Source organism: Lycorma delicatula, chromosome 4 (assembly GCF_047948215.1).
Source record: "Lycorma delicatula isolate Av1 chromosome 4, ASM4794821v1, whole genome shotgun sequence".
Classification (NCBI taxonomy): Eukaryota; Metazoa; Arthropoda; class Insecta; order Hemiptera; family Fulgoridae; genus Lycorma; species Lycorma delicatula.
The window spans coordinates 97,503,180-97,523,242 of record NC_134458.1 but is presented as its reverse complement, the minus strand read 5'-3'; the positions used below and the strand labels follow the sequence as shown (position 1 = coordinate 97,523,242).

General features: G+C 30.5%; 1 protein-coding gene across 9 annotated transcripts in view; it reads right to left on the bottom strand.

Moving 5' to 3' along the window:
* LOC142323669 (uncharacterized) overlaps positions 1-18,040 on the bottom strand; it is a 49,538-nt gene extending 31,498 nt beyond the window's left edge. For 7 of the 9 annotated variants that reach the window (XM_075363732.1, XM_075363731.1, XM_075363736.1 and 4 more), the window contains exons 1-4: positions 17,889-18,040; positions 10,894-11,173; positions 5,001-5,237; positions 122-202 (exon numbers count right to left, since the gene is read on the bottom strand). In XM_075363732.1, the coding sequence (XP_075219847.1) occupies positions 122-202; positions 5,001-5,237; positions 10,894-11,173; positions 17,889-17,957 (667 nt within the window). In that variant the 5' untranslated portion in view covers positions 17,958-18,040. Of the gene's footprint in view, positions 1-121; positions 203-5,000; positions 5,238-10,893; positions 11,174-17,884 lie in introns of all 9 variants that reach the window. The other 2 variants (XM_075363735.1, XM_075363739.1) reach the window with 2 other exon arrangements.
* Between the last annotated feature and the right edge of the window lie 2,023 nt (positions 18,041-20,063).

Sequence of the window (20,063 nt, the reverse complement as noted above, 5' to 3'; positions counted from 1 at the left end):
GTACCTAAACAACATTAATCATAAGAATAAAATTAAGAATTGCAATTTACCTTATTAAAAAAAAAACAACCATAATGTAATTAAAAAATATAGTATATACTTAAATGAAACTAATACTGACCTAGAAGATTATTTTTTGTTGAAAATTTTGCTTTACATACTGAGCAACTAAATGACTTTGAATGACATGTAAGCTCATGAGCTGTAAATATGGAAACTTTAATTAGTCAAACATATAAATATGAGTGTGTGTTATAAAATTTTTCACTATATTAACATATAAACCAGGGAATATCTGTGTACAAATACAATTAGGTTTTACTTTCTGCCTTAAGATGTTTGATGTACTTCTGTACTCTGTGCCACTCTCTTAACATCTTACATCTACAGTCTTTACCTGCTTAATACTTATTTATATAATTCAATTAGACCTAACAGGCTCCATAAAGCCAAATGACAATGTACAATATTACATTAAGAATTTTTATATTTACATATTCACTATTAAAAAAAAAAAATGATAAGCACAGTTTCACTGTAAGTGAAACTTCAATTTTGCAAGTTGAGCCAGTATCATTATACAAACATATCATAATATTAAATGAATTTAAAGCATAACTTCTTCAAATCAGACCACAATAAAAAGTAAATCATAAACAGCTAAAGAAAATGGGACTACAGATATTAAACTTTTTTTAAATTAAAGCCGGAAAATCAATCACCTTTCCTTTAACCACCTTACAGAGAAAAAACTCACCCTCATATAACTTCTACTCAGTTCACACAATACCATGATATCAAATTTCTATGCAATACAACAAATCTTTAAAAATTAATGAAGTATTTTAAAATGGACATACCATAAAACCTTTTTCTGGATCACTTCAATGATATGTTTTTGTGAAACAAATATGAGATCTCAGATGAAAGAGGCATATTCTAGTTACTCGCTCATTTATCTCACTCATTTATCTAGTAAATGAGTAATATAAAATTATAACAATTTATGAACTTAAACTGACTTCAAGATCTAAAAATAAGTAGCTTTTTGGCAGGATGGAAAATGTGATTTTTAAGCAGAAAGTTTACATCAAAGAAAAAGAACATTTGGAAAGTTTTCATAAAACAGTTTGAAAAACAGAAATTTATTTTAAAAATATTTGCTACATGGATACCATGTTCTATAAAATACACTTCTTATGTAACTATGTAGCTTATGAAAAAAAGACCTTATAATGGAATTTGGAATATCTGACTGTACAATAAATTTATGACTTTACAATCCCTTATAATGGATATATTTTATGCCATTAATTAAATGTGAAAGATAAAATTTACAAAATTATCAGAGAGGCTAATTAAGATCTCTCAGCAATAGTAAACGATAAACTTTATTAAAGACCTTAGACAAAATGTTAACAAAAAAACTGAAAATAATAATAAATTTCTTACTGAAAAAAGTCATAGTGATTCATATAACTTTCTATTTAATGAATAATAGTTAATTTATATTGCAGCCATTCAAATATTTTTGCTGATAGTTACAAGAGCTCTAGAAGTCTACATACTTATATCCAATTTGTAACCTTTTTAAAAAAATAAAAATAAAATAAAATTCTTTCAATTATCTGTAATTTTGTGAATTTGTTGAAATAAGGAATAAAGAAACAGACTGCTAAACAAGAACATCATTACAAGCTTTATACAGAAGAACAAAATCTAAATCAAACGATCGTTTAGAAGCAAGAGATCATATGCCTTCATGTTCAGTATCATGTTTACTGTATTATCAATTTACTATTTACTCTATTATTTGTCTTCTTTTACTATTTTTTCTCTTTACCACCAGTATTCCTATGTAAAATGAACAGCATAAAATGCAGAAGATTTAAAGCTTATGATTTTTTAAGTAAATGGTACACATACAGTATATGAAATGGTAAACTGCATTGAAGGCCTTAAAAAAACTGTAGTTTATGATTTTTTAAAGTGATTACTTTTCCCTGTAAATAAAACAAAACTAATTAAATAATAAGGATAACATGACAACCAGTAGTTATGTTAAGGAATTATCAACAGTAAATTTTCTCATGAAATCAGAAATTCATTATTTTTCTACAAAATTATAGTAAATTACATTTCTTCATAGAAAAAAAAAATGTTTCATACTAAAAAATCTAAAAATAAAAACATTTAAACTAAAAAAAAAAAGTTTAATACTAATAATTTGTTTAATTAATTTCTGTCAGATACTGGCAGTTTCTGAGAATTTTTAAGTTTGTACACTAATTTATTGGATAAAACGAAGCATGAATTGGACAAGACTGACTTACATTAATCCTTTACGTAAGAGAAAGTAATCAATCATCTTTTATACCAAGTTGACAATTTAATTTAGTTTCAACCGTAATACAATTCAATCATAAAAAAATTATTCAGATCCTTTAAATTGTTTACACTATATCCAATTAAATTGTGCCAACTTATTTCACATACGTTTAGTAACAATATGGTAGGATATGGTTATCATTTTTCACTACTCTTGCATGGAAGACTTTTCTGATTCTATGGGCTAGTAAAGTGCAATTTGTAACTCATAGCATAAAACAGAAGTCTGTGCCATTATTTAACAAAGTATTCTATAAAACAAACAGGAATTGCATTAAAACAATTATGTTGTTTTTATGTAAATAGAAAGAATGGATAAATAAAATCCAGTATTGTTCATTTTGATATTAGTGGATGATGAAATGAGATTTTTCAATAGAAGGTAAGAACATACAGGCATAGAATTTGGCTAACATAATCAGTAATAATGCTGGCCTTGGAATTTACTGGTGATTAAGTTAGTCAATGATATTAAAATGTAACATCTTGGCAAACAAACAGATGAAGTTAAGATTAAATGTTTAAAAAAAAATCTTTTTATTTTTAATAAATTTTCAAGATTCCATGGCTGTTTCTGGATCAGCTATCTGGTGCCACCCTTGGCGAGGGGGTATGCTCGCAAACGAATGTTGGAGGATACTGGGGAAATAAAATACCCAGGGTGGACAAAACCAGTGAAGATGCTCAACGGCCCTGAAGGCGGAAGACATTCCCAACAGCAGAGGGGGCAGACAAAGCTAGGAAGATAACCTGAATAAAATTCAGGGTAGCCAGACCTATGTAAGCTGGAGAGAAAGCGGTTTAACTAGCATCAGAGAACTCTTATAAGAAAATTTCCTGGTCCTCCGAGTTGGGGATTGGGTTTGGGGTTAACAGCTCTACCCCGTGAAAAGCACCTTGTTAAGAAACCCAACAAAAAGCAACGGATTGATAGGACTGTTGAAATAAACACTGGAAATGAACATTGCAAAAGATTTAAGCAACAGACATAAAACTGGCTACATGGAATGTGAGGACAATGTTACAATCCAGGAAGATGTATGAAATCATCAGGGAAATTATTAAGTTTCAAGTGGAGATAGTCACCTTATAGGAAATAAGATCGTCAGGACAGAGCAGATTAAACAAGGAGTAATTGCACATTAATGCTCAAAAATGGGTTACGTAAACTGGTAAAGCTTGTTATGATGACCGTGGAAAATTTCATGGTTTGTGTAAAAGTAGGAAATACAGTGAGTAGATCTTTTGAAGTGAACAATGGCGTGAGTCAGGGTGATGCACTGGCTGCAGTAATTTTCAATCTGGCTATCGATAAGGTTTTAAAAACTCTGCAAGCAGATGCGAATGTTTTCGATAAAATGAAACAGGTGTGTGCTCATGCTGATGATTTGGTTTCCATCTCAAGAAATGTTCAGACTGAAATAGAAATATTTAAGGTATTGCAGGATGAAGAAAAGACAGTGAGTCTGGAAATTAATATGAAAAAGACAAATATTTTAAAATGGCAACCTTTGTTGCCATTTTACCTTTCTTTTACCTTCCTTTGAAGGTAGAAGTCTAGAAGTCCAGACTGATTCAAGAAATATCATTTGACCATGTGACACTTGAAGCAGTAAAGGAGTCTAAATATTTAGGAACTATCCTGAATAATAAGAATAGGTTACAAGTTGAAATAGAAAGGCAGATAGCAGCTGAAAATAGAGCATATTTTGCCAACCTGAAATTTTTCAAATCAAAGTTTGCAGCACACAATATAGAACTAAAGCTATACAGGTATAAAGCCTGTAGTAACTTTTTTGAAAGAAGGGTTTTTTGTAGTAGGGTTTTTGAAAGAAATATCATAAGAAGAAATGTGAGACCTGCATGTGAAATGCAAGAACTGAGGATGGGTGGCGTATAAGGAATAATGAAGAGATAACCTGCTACATTGGTGAAGAAAATTTAGTGCGAGACATCAAGGCAGGATAAGATGGTTGGGACATGCGACAAGGATGGAGAGTGTTATAATGCTTAATGCAGTCCTCAGAGGGGAATGTTCAGAACAAGAAGACAAGGAAGCCCTAGAAGAAGGTGGATGGAGGATATACAGATCAATCTGCAAGTGCTGGGTGTCAGACAGTGGTAGATAAAAGTAAAAGACAGAGAGGGGTTTGAAGGCGTATCGTATATGGGAGGCCAAGCTTCATACTGGACTGTAGAGCTGTTGAAAGAAAGAAAAAGAGAAATTTTAGAGATATGATCAGTATTAAATTTTAACAGTTTCTGAACCAGATGAAATGTTCAAGTATCAAGAACCAGCACTCAATTCATAAGAAAAATTTATGAAGAAATTGTATTTCTTCTGCTGTTGGAGGAAATTTAAAAAAATGAATTCCAATACTTAAAACATCTAATAAAAACTCAGAGTCACCGATTACTATAAAGTCCTTAAAATCAAATACGACAGAAAGTAACAGACCAATTTTTTCAAGGTAATAAATAGTTTTACCAACAGACACCTTTGTCACTAGTTGAGCCAAGAGGAACTGCCTCTGATCAGAATAATTATTATTTTGTCCAGAACCAAAAGAATTAATTTAATATTAAATAAAAAAAAGGGTAAAATTACTTACCTGCCAGTTCACTGTTATTAGAGAATATTTTTTCACATTTGTTACACAATGAAGTAGCAGAATGCTCCTCTGAATTGGTTTTGTTGGATTTAGTAATATTGCTATTATCAAGGCTACTTATAATAGTTGTTGATATTTGTTCTTCACTAACATTTCTGACATTAATACTTTGATCAATACTTACTGGTGAATCTAATACACCATTTGACAACAAACAGTCAACTCCATTTTGAATATCTGTTAACCCAACAATAAAAAAGAGTAATAGAGTAGAACAATTAAAATACTTGGCGTTTATAGACCTAGAAAAGGCATTCGATAACGTAGACTGGAATAAAATGTTCAGCATTTTAAAAAAATTACGGTTCAAATACAGAGATAGAAGAACAATTGCTAACATGTACAGGAACCAAACAGCAACAGTAACAATTGAAGAACATAAGAAAGAAGCCGTAATAAGAAAGGGAGTCCGACAAGGATGTTCCCTGTCTCCGTTACTTTTTAATCTTTACATGGAACTAGCAGTTAATGATGTTAAAGAACAATTTAGATTCGGAGTAACAGTACAAGGTGAAAAGATAAAGATGCTATGATTTGCTGATGATATAGTAATTCCAGCCGAGAGTAAAAAGGATTTAGAAGAAACAATGAACGGCATAGATGAAGTCCTATGCAAGAACTATCGCATGAAAATAAACAAGAACAAAACAAAAGTAATGAAATGTAGTAGAAATAACAAAGATGGACCCCTGAATGTGAAAATAGGAGGAGAAAAGATTATGGAGGTAGAAGAATTTTGTTATTTGGGAAGTAGAATTACTAAAGATGGATGAAGCAGGAGCGATATAAAATGCTGAATAGCACAAGCTAAACGAGCCTTCAGTAAGAAATATAATTTGTTTACATCAAAAATTAATTTAAATGTCAGGAAAAGATTTTTGAAAGTGTATGTTTGGAGTGTCGCTTTATATGGAAGTGAAACTTGGACAATCGGAGTATCTGAGAAGAAAAGATTAGAAGCTTTTGAAATGTGATGCTACAGGAGAATGTTAAAAATCAGATGGGTGGATAAAGTGACAAATGAAGAGGTATTGTGGCAAATAGATGAAGAAAGAAGCATTTGGAAAAATATAGTTAAAAGAAGAGACAGACTTATAGGCCACATACTAAGGCATCCTGGAATAGTCGCTTTAATATTGGAAGGACAGGTAGAAGGGAAAAATTGTGTGGGCAGGCCACGTTTGGAATATGTAAAACAAATTGTTAGGGATGTAGGATGTAGAGGGTATACTGAAATGAAACGACTAGCACTAGATAGGGAATCTTGGAGAGCTGCATCAAAACAGTCAAATGACTGAAGACAAAAAAAAAAAAGAGGGAAATTGATAGGATAAATGTAGATGTAGTAGGAATTAGCGAGGTTCGGTGGAAAGAGGAAAATGACTTTGGTCAGGTGATTTTAGAATAATTAACTCAGCTTCAAATAATGGGCAGGCAGGAGTAGGTTTTGTAATGAACAAGAAGATAGGGAAGAGAGTAAAGTATTTCAAATTGCATAGTGATAGAATCATTGTAAAATTACATAAACACAGTTTTCAAAAATAAACTGCATCTATAAAATTCAGAGAGCTTTTGCTCTTGTAAAACAGCTATTTATAAATCAGTTCAATAGTCGGAAAATGTGTTGCCAGTCAGAATAGAGTCTTTGTAAAAGAGAAGGCAAACGGAATACCTCTGGGAGAAGTCATCACCTACTACATGACAAAAATATATTATTTAGTAAGTACCTTCCCTGTTACCTTATTTTTGTAAATAGGCATTCCAAACTTAAGAATAACCCTGACATTCATATTAAAGCATAATAAATCAGTGCAATTCTACATTCAAGTAAAGACTAATGGAATTCGATAATTTTATTTTTAGTACTTCCTTCACTTTGGTTCAATTTTTAGAAATTATATCAGGACACGGAGCATTTCCATTTCCCCCTATATCAATACAGGTCTGGTATTCTAGAAGTTTCATTTCTCTTTTTGGCATCAGTAACTTTTGTTTACGTGGACGTTTCTGTTGCAGTGAGTTTTTTTTATTTGTTTTGTAAAGAAACATTTATTTTGGTTGATTTTCAACATCCTACAACTAAAAATTAATAACCTAAACAGAAAATTGACTAAAACTAAAAATTTGTTAAAAAACAGATTTTGCTTATACAAATTACAGAAAAATTTATTTTTTTTTTTACATGAGTAACCTTAAAGAAAATCATATTGCACAGTATACAGAATAAAATAAAATGTAAACTATAAAATGAAAACAAAAAAAAAATATCCTGGTTTAATGGCCAACTATATTAAATATGTTGGATCAAATGTTAAAATAAAGAAAAATAATAAAATTATGAATATAGAAAGTGATAAGTACATAGCCTAAAACTGGAAATACATCACTATCTGTTAATGATGGCATTATGAGATTGATAGCAAAATGGACTGTAGAAAGGGAAGATGTTAGGAAAAAAGTCTTCAAAGCGATTTAATTAAAAAATATAAACTAAAGAAACTTCAAGTAGAGACAAAATACCAGAGGGGAGTTACTGACATTCTACAGTCAGCTGACTGGAATGGAGGTATTGGTCTGGAATAAAAGCAGGTGGAAAGTTATAGGGAAGCTCTGAGGGTAAAGGAAATTGAAGATACCTGTAGATGTCATAAAAGGAGAGTAATTAAGAAAAGGACTCTATGGATATCTAAAGGAATATATATGAGAAGATAATTCTATGGAAGAACTGTCGGTCAAACAAGAATATAGAATATTAAGTAACTGCATATGAAATATAGAAGGCATAAAGGAAGAAAGTCGAATAAGTGATACAAGCTAGGCAAAGGAGTTGAAAGGAATTTAGAAAATGGATGAATACTTGCAAAAATCATTGATCGTTTTATAGAAAATGACATTAAAGAATATGTGATAGTTTAAAGAATAGGCTCTTAAATTTATTAGGAACAAAGTTGAAAAAAAAAAATTTATTAAATGTGCTATAAAAGGTGTTGTTAAGAAACCAAACAAGGTGTCAAAAAGGACTGTATAGTCAGTATTACAATTGTAATTTATAATTAGGAAGAAAACTGAGATTACAAAAACCAGAGAAGAATACATTTACTTTCAACTGCCAGAAAGATTTGGTCCAGAATCTTGAAAAGGAGGTTGTGATCGCACAAAACAAATGTGGAGGAATTTTAGCATGGTTTCAGGGCATCTAGAAGTACTCAAGATCTTTTTTTAATTAATTTATTTTACTTTACTGAGTAAAGCCTGATACATGGTAAATCAACAAGTCATGAAAATAAAATTTTCAATTTTAGTAACTAATTAATAGTTATGAAGGATTAATATTTTTAAAGTTTACAAAATCTTATACAACCGCAATTACATATTAATAAAAACATAATAAAGTACAAGTAAATTAAATTATCATATACTGCACATTAATAATCTACAATTACAGTTATTCTGTACAGTAAATACACTTTGTTACCAAATACTATTTTAGTATACTCTTAAACTTTCCTTAGTCAATAGTTTTATGTGGAGTAGCCAACCAATTGGCTGGCTACTCCACATAAAAGTAAATAAGTAGGATGAAGTATTTCATCCTTTTTCTAATGGGTTATTTTCAATGAAATGAAGATTGAGGTGCTCTTCCATTATGTGTCAAGAAACACTAATGTTAGTTTTCAACTGGTTTACCTTAAATCATGGAATCATGGCCCGTAGAATAATGCTTTGCTGATTTTGTGAATTTGATTAATTTTTTTTTAAATGCTACTGTTACCATGTGTTAAGGTATCTGAACTGATGGTTTTTTTGGCTGATCCCTTTTTTGAGCAATTGTATAATCTTAAATACTGACTTTCTCTTATTCAGAAGGTCAGTAAGTGGCATGTCAGCGAGGATTTTCTAAAATAAATCACAATCTCTATGATGGTGACACCATCTGAACTCAGCAAGATATGAATATCATTGACCTATCTGTACCACACTGAATTTTGTTATGGTGTTTTGCTAATTTCCATATATTTCTATAGTTTGTGTATGGGCTCCTGTTTTTGGGTCTACAAAATTTTATGAATGATTAATTTGGTAGACACAGTTTCCCGGCAGGTTTGCAATTCCCCGATATGCTCGCCGTTCATCCGGAATAATTATTGATCCTGCTTTTATATAATTTTTTATTAAAGATATTAAAGTTTGCATACCTCTGTCCAGCACTGAGACCAAAAAATCCTTAAAAAAAAGTCTTTACTTTCTTGGCAGTAACCACCGAAGACAGTACATGATCTGACATGGTTCTGACGCAGTGTATGGTCAACATTATGTTTTCGTCACATGAAAAAACTTTTGTCAATTTCAACTGTCTGTGGTGTTTGCCAATTACCACCAGATTTTTAATGATATTGTAAGCACAAACCCCATGCATATGATTACTCCAGTCCATAAAAGTATTGTAATTGATTTCTAACTCATGTTCACAAAGCTTGACTGATGCTAGGCCCTTTGCCCAAGCGTAAATGAAGAACATTATTTTTCCAGAATGGTAATTTAGAACCGATCAGAAATATATTTTGATGTAATTGTTTAAATTCTGTCTATCTCCTCTCCTTGGCGCATGTTCACCGGTACAACGTACCCACTCATAAAATCATGTTGTAACCTCACTCACAGCTACAGGGATTCTACAGAATGTCATGTTCCTTAAAAAAACAAGACAGCATAATTTTCACTTGTAATGTATTTAACAAAAAGCACAAAATTTATGATAACATGATGGAAAGAGAAAACAAGACTGGATGATGTGTGAAAAACAACTCACAAAATAGAACTCATAATATTATGTTTTCGTGGCATGAACATACTTTCATCAATTTTAACCGTCACATCAGGTCTGCCGATTACTACATTTTTAACGATATCATGAGCACAAACCTCGCACATATAGTTACTACAGCTGATAAAAGGATTGTAATTGATTTCTAAGTCATACAAAATGTACACAATAACTGGTTTTGGTTATTAGGGTTACACTAATTATTTATTTTGGATTTTTTTATTTTGATTAATAGTTTGAATTTGGAATTAATAGTAATTTTTTTAAATTAATTTTTTGAATTCAGCTCTTAATTATGTACATATCACCTGTCACTCTTATAGAGATAAGTCATAAAGTAGATGTACTGGAAAGTGTATCTAGAACAGATTTTTGGTTTTTATTTATAGTAAGTAAATTTACTGTTCAATTCAATTGAATCTGATAGGTTTTTTTTTGTTGATGGATTAATAACCAGTAAGATACGGACCTGTGTGAACACCTGTAGAGGTATATACAGTGACTAACTATGTTTTAATATCATATAAATAGAATAACAAATGTTAATAAAACAACTAGATAAATTAATAATTTGAATATTATGACTAGATTAGATTATAATTAGATTAATTAATAACATTTCTCGACACATAACAGAAGATTATCAAGATTGATACCATCAATATGGAATATACTACATCTTCTGGTAAAATGACTGTATACATCAAAATCTGTTGTTTTTTTCTAAATAAGAATACATGAGAAGGATCATAATGTAATTACCGAAAAAACTCAATAAATTTCTCACATGCATGTACTCATCTTTTTTTAGCAACTGAAATACACATAAAGGGTTTTGCTGGATACCTCCTAGTAAATAAATTCCAATAAAAAATCTATCAAATTTTTTTATGTATGAGCCTTAAACTCACACAGAAATATTTCAATAATAACATATATGGTATTCACCCAGGAAAGAGTAATAAACAAACAGTGCAATATTAATTTAATATAAATATAACAACTTACCTGCTACTGTAGAGCAACGGCTATCTTGATCAATGTTTGATGTTATTATTGGTAATGAATCAGAATTGGTGGTCACTGCTTCAGAAGAAACTGCTGAATTTGATGGAACATTGGTTTGTTCTAAGTCTAGAGCCATGGCTTCAATCGCTTCAATTTCAGCCACTTCAGCAGTATGATAAACTAATTCTTGTAATCTTTCAGAAAACACATTCCAATATTGTACAGCTTCAACCGTATCTTCTGCACTCATTCTTGCAACTAAATCCATTGCTTCTTCAACCTTAAAAGAAAACAACAAAATTAAAATAGATTTCATCCAGCTGTTTTTCACAAAACTTTAATTTTTATATAATATGCTTAATAAAAATCAAAATATTTTTTTCTAGCTAATAAACTAACCATCTACTTTTTACTTTGGTACATTTCAGTTTGGTCTTCAATAAACTGTGTTATGTAGGTATAAATGATTTTTCCCATTTTGAAAAAATGCAAGTTATTTTTCTTTTTTTTCTTTCTTAAACGATAACAAAAATTAATTAATTATGATGACTGAAAAGTCAAATCAAATTCTAAGATATAGAAAAAGAAATTCTATAAGTTCTACAGGTGGTAATCAAGAACATTAAACAATACCAGGTCTTTATTAAAATTATTATTTACAGTTCAATTTTAATCAGTATATTTTTCCATACAGCTTCTGACATGAATTAAAAGAATATACATGTAAGTACTTAGGGGTAGACTGTATATGGAAATAAGTTACAGAAAAATTGAATTTATATGCTCACATCTACATGTATGTTGTGTATGTATAAATAAATATGGTAACGTTTATTTCGACTCCATATGTCAAATATGACCCTAAGAAGATTTAAATGGAAAACTTCTTTCAGCAAAAAAACTTATAAATCGTGTACTCTTTGTATGGAAAGTTACATTGGGAGCATGCCAATCAACATGTATACAGGTGTGTAAGTTTTTTCAAGTTGTATATCAATTTTTTGGCTAAGACTATAAGCACTATTGATGACTATTTTGTAAGTGTACTTTCACTTGATTTAAAATCTGGAATTTTCAGCATGGGCTCGAACTTGTGAACTGAGATCACCTGCACCAGAAACACCAGCTGCTCTCCCTGAGATCCCGAAGAATTTAACAAAATTTTAACTTATCTTTTCTTGTACCAATAATTTAAAAAGAGAAATGTTTAATTTTGGAATATGTTTTCAGGCAGATAAGTTTATAAACTATCTGCCATATTTGATTCACATATTGCACATGCACTCACTGCACATGATCTGTTTTTATAAAAAAACAAAACAAAAAAAATTGTTGCAACTTCCCACCTAAAGATACAAATATAGTCTAGACATAATTTTCCAAAATGGTAACAGTCGATGTGTATTTTTTTAACAAGTACATGATTAAAATGTGGAATAAGCAATATCAGATTAATTACAAATCTGAATTCCAGTTTTCATACCTGAATTCATCTACAAGATGATAAAATTCACTACAACTTGCTCAATTCCTACACATCCCTGCTCCTTCCTCTGTAAAATGTACTCATGTAAAAAGTTTTCTCAACAGATCATTCAATGTAATCTTCCTTTAAAATAGTGATTAACAATAAAAAAATAATAAAAACTGAAATCTTGTCAAAATTACAGTTATAAAAAAAAGTTCGCAGAAAATGTTGTATATTGTATTATAAAAAGAAATGCGAAGTAGATGATCATGAACAATATTTTTAAACTTTTACATTCAATTTGTTGAGGTTATAAAGACTTTCTTTCTCTTTCCTGTTTAGCCTTCAGTAATTACCTTTCACATAATACTACTGAGGATGAATTGTATGAGTGTAAATGAATTGTAGTCTTGTACGGTCTCACAGTTCGACTATTCCTGAGACGTGTGGTTAATTGAAACCCAACCACCAAAGAAGACCGGTATCCACGACCTACTATTCAAATCTGTGTAAAAATAACTGACTTTACTAGGACTTGAACACTGGAACTCTTGACTTCCACATCACCTGATTTGGGAAGACGCGTTCACCACTAGACCAACCCAGTGGGTTTACGTTACAAATACTGGCCACCCAAAAAAAAAGTTTTATAAATGGGAACAATCTTGCAAGAACTTTTGTAATTTAGAAAATAATACCAAAAAACTGTTCAATAATTTGGAAAGGATAAAAGCTGCAAAATAAGCTGGCAATCTTACAGCTGGAATTTCATCATAAACAGATTTGATTTATATCATTTAAAGTGTAATATTTTAACGAATCATTTCACTAGTAAATAAAATGTAATTTAAATGATACTTAAAAATTCAGGTAAATGTTAATAAGCTGTTTTTTTCTAAATACAATGGTTAATATATATATATATATATATAAATTATAAGACAATAGCTTGATGAATCGTCACATTCCAATTGCCACATGCATCTGGTTTCATTAATTTCCTGGCATTAATCAGGAATGCAATGCAGCTGCAGCCTGTGACTAACAAATAATAATTCTTTAATTCTACATTCTACATAAGACTTCTCCATGTACGGACTGAAATTATAGATAATCATTCAATACTATGTATTGTCTTAATTATTACATTAGCATGTACGTCAAATATATACAATAACAATTTGTTAGCATGTATGCAAAACAGTAATATATTAAAACAGTTAATACATAAAAATTTAGCGAATATAAATTGTAATGTTAATTATATAAAAAGCTCTTTTTTTTTAAAACATAACTAGTTGAGTTTGTAACTTAACATGTATGTGTGTGTGTGTATACATATATATAGTAAAAACCTCAATTATCGAGACCAAATGAAGGAGAAACCAGTTCAGTTACCAAAAAGTTCCGATAATCGAGGATTTTTTATAACCTTCCAAAATAAAGTATTGAACTGGAAAGAAATTTTTTTTAAAGCAAAATTGGTCTTAAAAAAATGGATAGTGAAGGGAATGAATTATTAATACCACAAATTTGATAAGCCTATCAAGTATACAGTAATACCGTACATTTAGTACTGTATACGGGTACAGAAGCCTTTTGACAACAAAACATTCAATCAAATACATGTTCTCTATTTTGTAATTACCATAAGAGAAGCCAAGGAGCAGTTTCAAATAAGAAATAACTGTATTGTATGTAATTTCATAAATCCAAATAACTTTATTAATAAAACAAACAAAAAAAATAACTTTCTCACGTTTACGATTTTAAAACCTAAATTAAAAGTTCAATTTGTCAACAAGTAATTAAGAAGAAATAAAAAAAGTTTGATACTGTACTGAACTTTGCATCTTAAGAACAAAAAAAATTAATACAGATCATTTTTACATCTTGCTAATCGCTGTCGTCCATCATTTGATGCAACACCACCTCTAGATTGTTACATCTATGTTTACTATTAGTTGCACTTCCCGAAGATGTACACACATTACCTACAAGCTCTCTACTTGAAGTAGGAATTTTGGTGAACTAGACACTTATTTTGTTTTCTGTTTCACTGCTTTTTTTATTTATCTATAACAACATAACGAAAATATACAAAAGTTATCATAGAATTGGTAAAATGAATTATCATTTGATTTCATGATAAAATCAAGAATGTCGTCAACCCAACGTCTAACATAGACATTTTCTGCCTTATCACTTTCATCGCTCTCAGTATTACAATCTTTGTTATTTTCTTGGATTGTTATCACTTCATCTGCTATCTCCTTTTCGCTAAGCACTTGCATTACAGGATCACTTTTGTCACACCAGTCTCTCTCTAGTTGTTGAAAAGCTATCTCCGTTTCTGTTATCAGTAACAGTTTTTCCAAGCATTCCAAACAGTTCTAATTTTTACAGACTTCCAGACCTCTAAAAAGTTATAAACTGCAGATCTTATGTTGTACGAATCAATGTTTTTCAGTGTCCGCTCCCTGCAGGGGTCATTAATAACTTAATCATCATCTTCTTCCGAAATAGCCAACAGCTTATCTAATTATTTTTCAGTATGCCCGTTTTGTAGCCTCTATCACCCCTTGATCCATTGGCTGGATAAGAGAACTTGTATTAGATGGCAAGTATAGACACTTAATCTTCCCGTCATGACTTTCTAATGGGTCTGGATGAGTTGGGCAATTATCTAGTAAGAGTAATGCTTTTACAACTTCCTTAGTAACTTTCAGATTTTCTGTTAGAAACCTATAAACTTCGGATACAAAATTATCATGAAACCAAGATGAAAAACCCTTTACATAATCCATGCGTTTGTTGATGCGTAGTAATGAATGGGCACTTTATTCACCAAAATAGGATCTTTCAGTTTTCGTGATTTTTCTGATTTTCCAACAATTGTTGGTATTAGTCGTGGCTACCCACCGTATTCGTACACAAAAAAGCAGAGCCTTTGCTTTGATTCTTTATGACTGGGTGTGCATTTTTCATTTTTAAAAGAATTGAGTGTTTTCAGGAAGAGTTTTCCAGAATAAGCCTGTCTTGTTGTCACTGTATATTTGTGATTCCTTGTACTCTTCCTTGATAATTATTTGATGAAGTCTTTCCTAAAATGGAGCTACCACTTACTGAAAAGAATGTTATGTAACACCATTGATGGATCAAAATGTGTAAAAATAAATCCCATTCATGGAGTATATGTTTCTAGAAGTAATATTATTATCGATTCTGAAATTATTACATAAATATTTGAATAGTTTATTTTTTTATTTATTAAGAATACATTAGTATTAGTGAAATAATTATCTGACCTTCATGCATATCCAATTTAACTGCTGGATATAGAAAGTAATACGTCCCTCCCTTCTTGCATTAAATATAAACTAAACACTGCAACTCATGATTCACTGGTGTTAAAACTTGTGTTAACTCCTCTTATAAGAAACTATAAAGGATGCAGTAATAATCATATCTGAAGCGAACACAATCTGATTAACACTGATAAGACAAAGAGTTAATCATCTTTCTGCGGCTAATTATAACTGGTACTGTTTTAGTATCATTTTTTTGAAAATCATTTGCCCATACGCATAAGGAAGCATTATACCTACTAATGATAACCATGTAATGGTCAATCAATTCAACATCAATATGTTGGTAGATCTACATCATAAATTAAATGCATTTGAAATACCATTAACACTGATAGTAAAGAAAAGGATCAACATGATTTTTTGCGGCACATCAAATGTAACAACCAATCCAAAAGAGAGCAGAATGTCATTAGTTCATACTAACCACACTCTGTTGTCTACCACATAACAAGACAAACCGTTTTACCTACCGCTGGGATTGAAAACTATTTGTGAAATTTGGCCAGTAATAAGTTGTGGATTAGAACCAAATATTTTACTAAAATCTAAAATAACAAGAACTCTGACTTTTCAGTGATCCTTCTTGTGGTCATTGCTAAACATTACCTCTTTTAAAAAGGTAGTACAATAAATGGATTTCAACCCAGGTTGAAATAAATCAAGGATGTTGTGCTGTTACAGATGGCACTGAACCTGATTGCTGACTATGCATTCTAAAGCCTTAACCGGCTACACATAACAAATTTGTAAGGTGATTAGGGGAGAGGTAGGTATGCACACCTTCTCAGTAGCTTAGACAAGATTTTTCTAAGGAAAGAAAGTACCCAATTGTAAGGAAGAAATGAAAGCATCACTAATGCCTGACAATGGTGTATGAATTATAAGCAAATTTACAGAAATTTTTCCACACATTCTGAGAAAGATTTTATTTACAGCAGCAAACAAAAATTAATATATGTCACATTAAAGTACAATATATCTTTAAATAAAATAAAAATATACACACAACTTTCAATAGATCAGTTACCTGATCTAAAGTTCAAACTACTTAAATGTATTAATGATAAATTTATCACTGCAAATATAATTTTACAAAGCACATGTTTATTTACAACAAACATAAAATAAAACTTGAAAAAATAATTCTTCTTTTTTCTTAAGAGTACAGATACATGAATAATTCAAGAAAACTCTTCCCTGCTTTTATATTATCATATAATCTGCTGAAAAAGAAATAAAAGATGTAAATAAAGAAGTAAACATTTTTCAGCACATTAAACATAGCCTTCAGCTGATTTCTAGATCACATTAGCTAATCCAACAGTAAATGCTGTATAAAGAGAGCTTTATCTTTTCTACTTGCAGACTACTCAATGTCTACAACCTGGAGATGTGTAACAATAAAAAATTTCCAATAATTTATCTGTAGAACTAATAAATCAGAAAAACAACCACTTATCTTATAAAGTTGGTAGCACTAACATACTTACATTGCATTGACTTATAATTTTTTTTAAGTATGACTGGTGATATAACTGGTTAGTTATTTTGTTCTGTAGTTAACAAAATTTATTATATTTGAGTGAAGATGACTATAATAGTGTGAAAGTGCATATAAATAAAGCAATAAATTATTTATCAAATCACTGGTTGATAATGTAATAAGATTAATAAAATTTTTATCACTAGATTGAAGAAAACAGTCGCAAATATATTAATAAGGTAGTTTTTACAAGAAAACTATTCTTAGTGTGATAATTATTGAACTTTTATGAATACAGAAATTGAATACATACATCACTTACAAAATAAATTACCTGAACTGGTAAGATATACGAAACCTTCAGTTTTAAAAAGAAAAACAATTTTTTTTAATTTATAATTTGTATACCTAATGAAGGTATATGGAATAACCCTTCAAATGAATTCATTCGAAGATAAATAGGGGTAAATTTTAAACTAAGTAATTGAAATAGATAAATAATCGATCACAGTTTTAATGAACTACCAGTACTAAGACCAATCACATATCCAAAAAAAGGTCAGATTAATACAATTAGAACGATTTGTACTGAAAAAAAAAACAAAAATCAACTACAATACACCTTAGCTACCAATGAAAAAAAATTAAATATGTAGTAGAAAAATTTACAAACTCTAGATTTAAATTCTTCCAACAGATTCACTGATGAGGTAGCTGAACTCGTATCAACTACAACTTCCATTTCAAAATTGTTACTTATCAAATAAACAAATCAAAACGGAATAACTCCTTACGACATAAACAGTACGACAACGCGTACTGCAAAGTAAAAAACACAACACACATTACTAACAGCTGACACTAATCGATTGGTTGCAGCTAAATTACTAATCAGCTGTTTTCCATTTTTATAAACAAATTATAATCTTTCATTGTCTTAAATTCATTTCAGAAGTGTGTAACTTAAATAGAATTTTTAAAGTTTTATTTTCACACAAAATATCAGTATTTCATCAAACCTACTGTTAATCTGTAACATCAATTGAGCAACGCTATCTTACGAGATAGAATGGAAACAAACAATACAAAATTCTCATTAGCACCAATTAATTTTGGTTCCTTGAGATACAATATAAAGTTACCGAAACCCCACTGGAAAATATAATAATTAGCTTCGAAAGTCTCTGAAAGAATTTCATTAATCTGAAAGCTATTTGTTCATAATCTGTAATAATTTTACTTTTATATAATTGTTTGAAAAAAGAAAAACCTGAAAGGGGATTGATGATTGGTACTACCACACTCAATGTTTAAGAGAAATGAAAGCAACCAAAAGAATAAAAAAAATGAGTATGGGAAACTCTGAAGAGTAGAATGATTTCAAAATTTTAAATAATTCAGTAACTGTGGAATAGTATTCATACGACTGCATACGAGGCCCAGGCTTGCCTTAACCACGACACGAAATTTTAAGAGTGCCAAAGATAATTAGTGAGAAATATTGCACACTTATCTATCAATTATCTACACAAATATCCATGTCATAGCACTGGCAAATATACAGACCGAATTGACTTTTTTTTACAAAATTTGTGGGAATCTGCCACATGAGATAATCACAATAAAATAAAAAGAATATAATTTTTTCAGAAAGAACCTTTAACATGTAAATGTATAACTTTTTCTATGAAAATCTGAAGAGGAATAATATTCCCATTATGACGCAACAATGGACCGCTCCAAACTAATAACCTCGTTCTAACCCACAGACTGGAGAAAAAGCGAGATCAAGCACTTAAAATTTAATTCCTAGGCAAACACTGACCATTATTCTAACCAACAGATGCTCCGACTAGACCAACCACGAGCCTCACATAAATAGACAGTTATGTACAGATCGTTGCTGCACTGCTTTTGACAGAGACCCAGAATACATTTTAGGAAAGATGATGGATCAGCGGCGCAAACAGAAGATTTTAATAGCTTCACTACTGCCGTTATTTTGGTACTTGCAAGCACCAACTCGACTCTGTTAGAATCAAATCGAGATTAGAACTGCCGGGCTGCCCCAGCCATTGCTCTTGAGAGCTTTTGAAATGACTGGCTTATTTATGGACTATTTCTACTTGAAAAGGGTGGACAACGCTGTACATGTTTATTTTTAAAAAATTGTAAATCATGAACCTACATCTGAGTGCTTAAAAGTTTAGTCTGTTTATGATGACTAGAAAAAAGGCTCTGCTAAATGAAGATTCATAGAAAATTGCATTTTTCAGATCCCTAACGATGAATGTATATCATTAACTCTTACTTTTACTTTTTTCCTTAGACAGGTAGCTGAAAATTAAGATTATAAATTCCATTGATGAAGTTGTTTAATAATCTCATATTAAAAGGATTTTTTAGGTTACAGAACACTTCTACAATGTGTTATATGAATGCATTCTAAATAAAATTTTCCAGATGCATTGTTTGATTTGTAATCACGTAAGATTTTATGTAACCTCTCTAATAGGGAGGCAATAATCTCTTCCGCTTTAATTTGTTTCGAATTCTTCCTTATCTTTACAATAGCACTACAGAATCTTAAATAAAAGGGGTTTCCAAACTACGACCCACGGGCCAACACCGGCTCGTGAGCATCACCAATCTGACCCACGGACATGCCCGGTATCCGGCCCACCATAGTTTATTTTGATTACATTGTAAAATTTACAATATAACTAAATCATACGAAATAATAATCAGATGTTTTTATTTAACAACCGATTAAGAAACACAATAACTGACATACATAATGAAATTGAAAATTTTAACATTAATTTATAGGTAATTCACATAAGGAAAT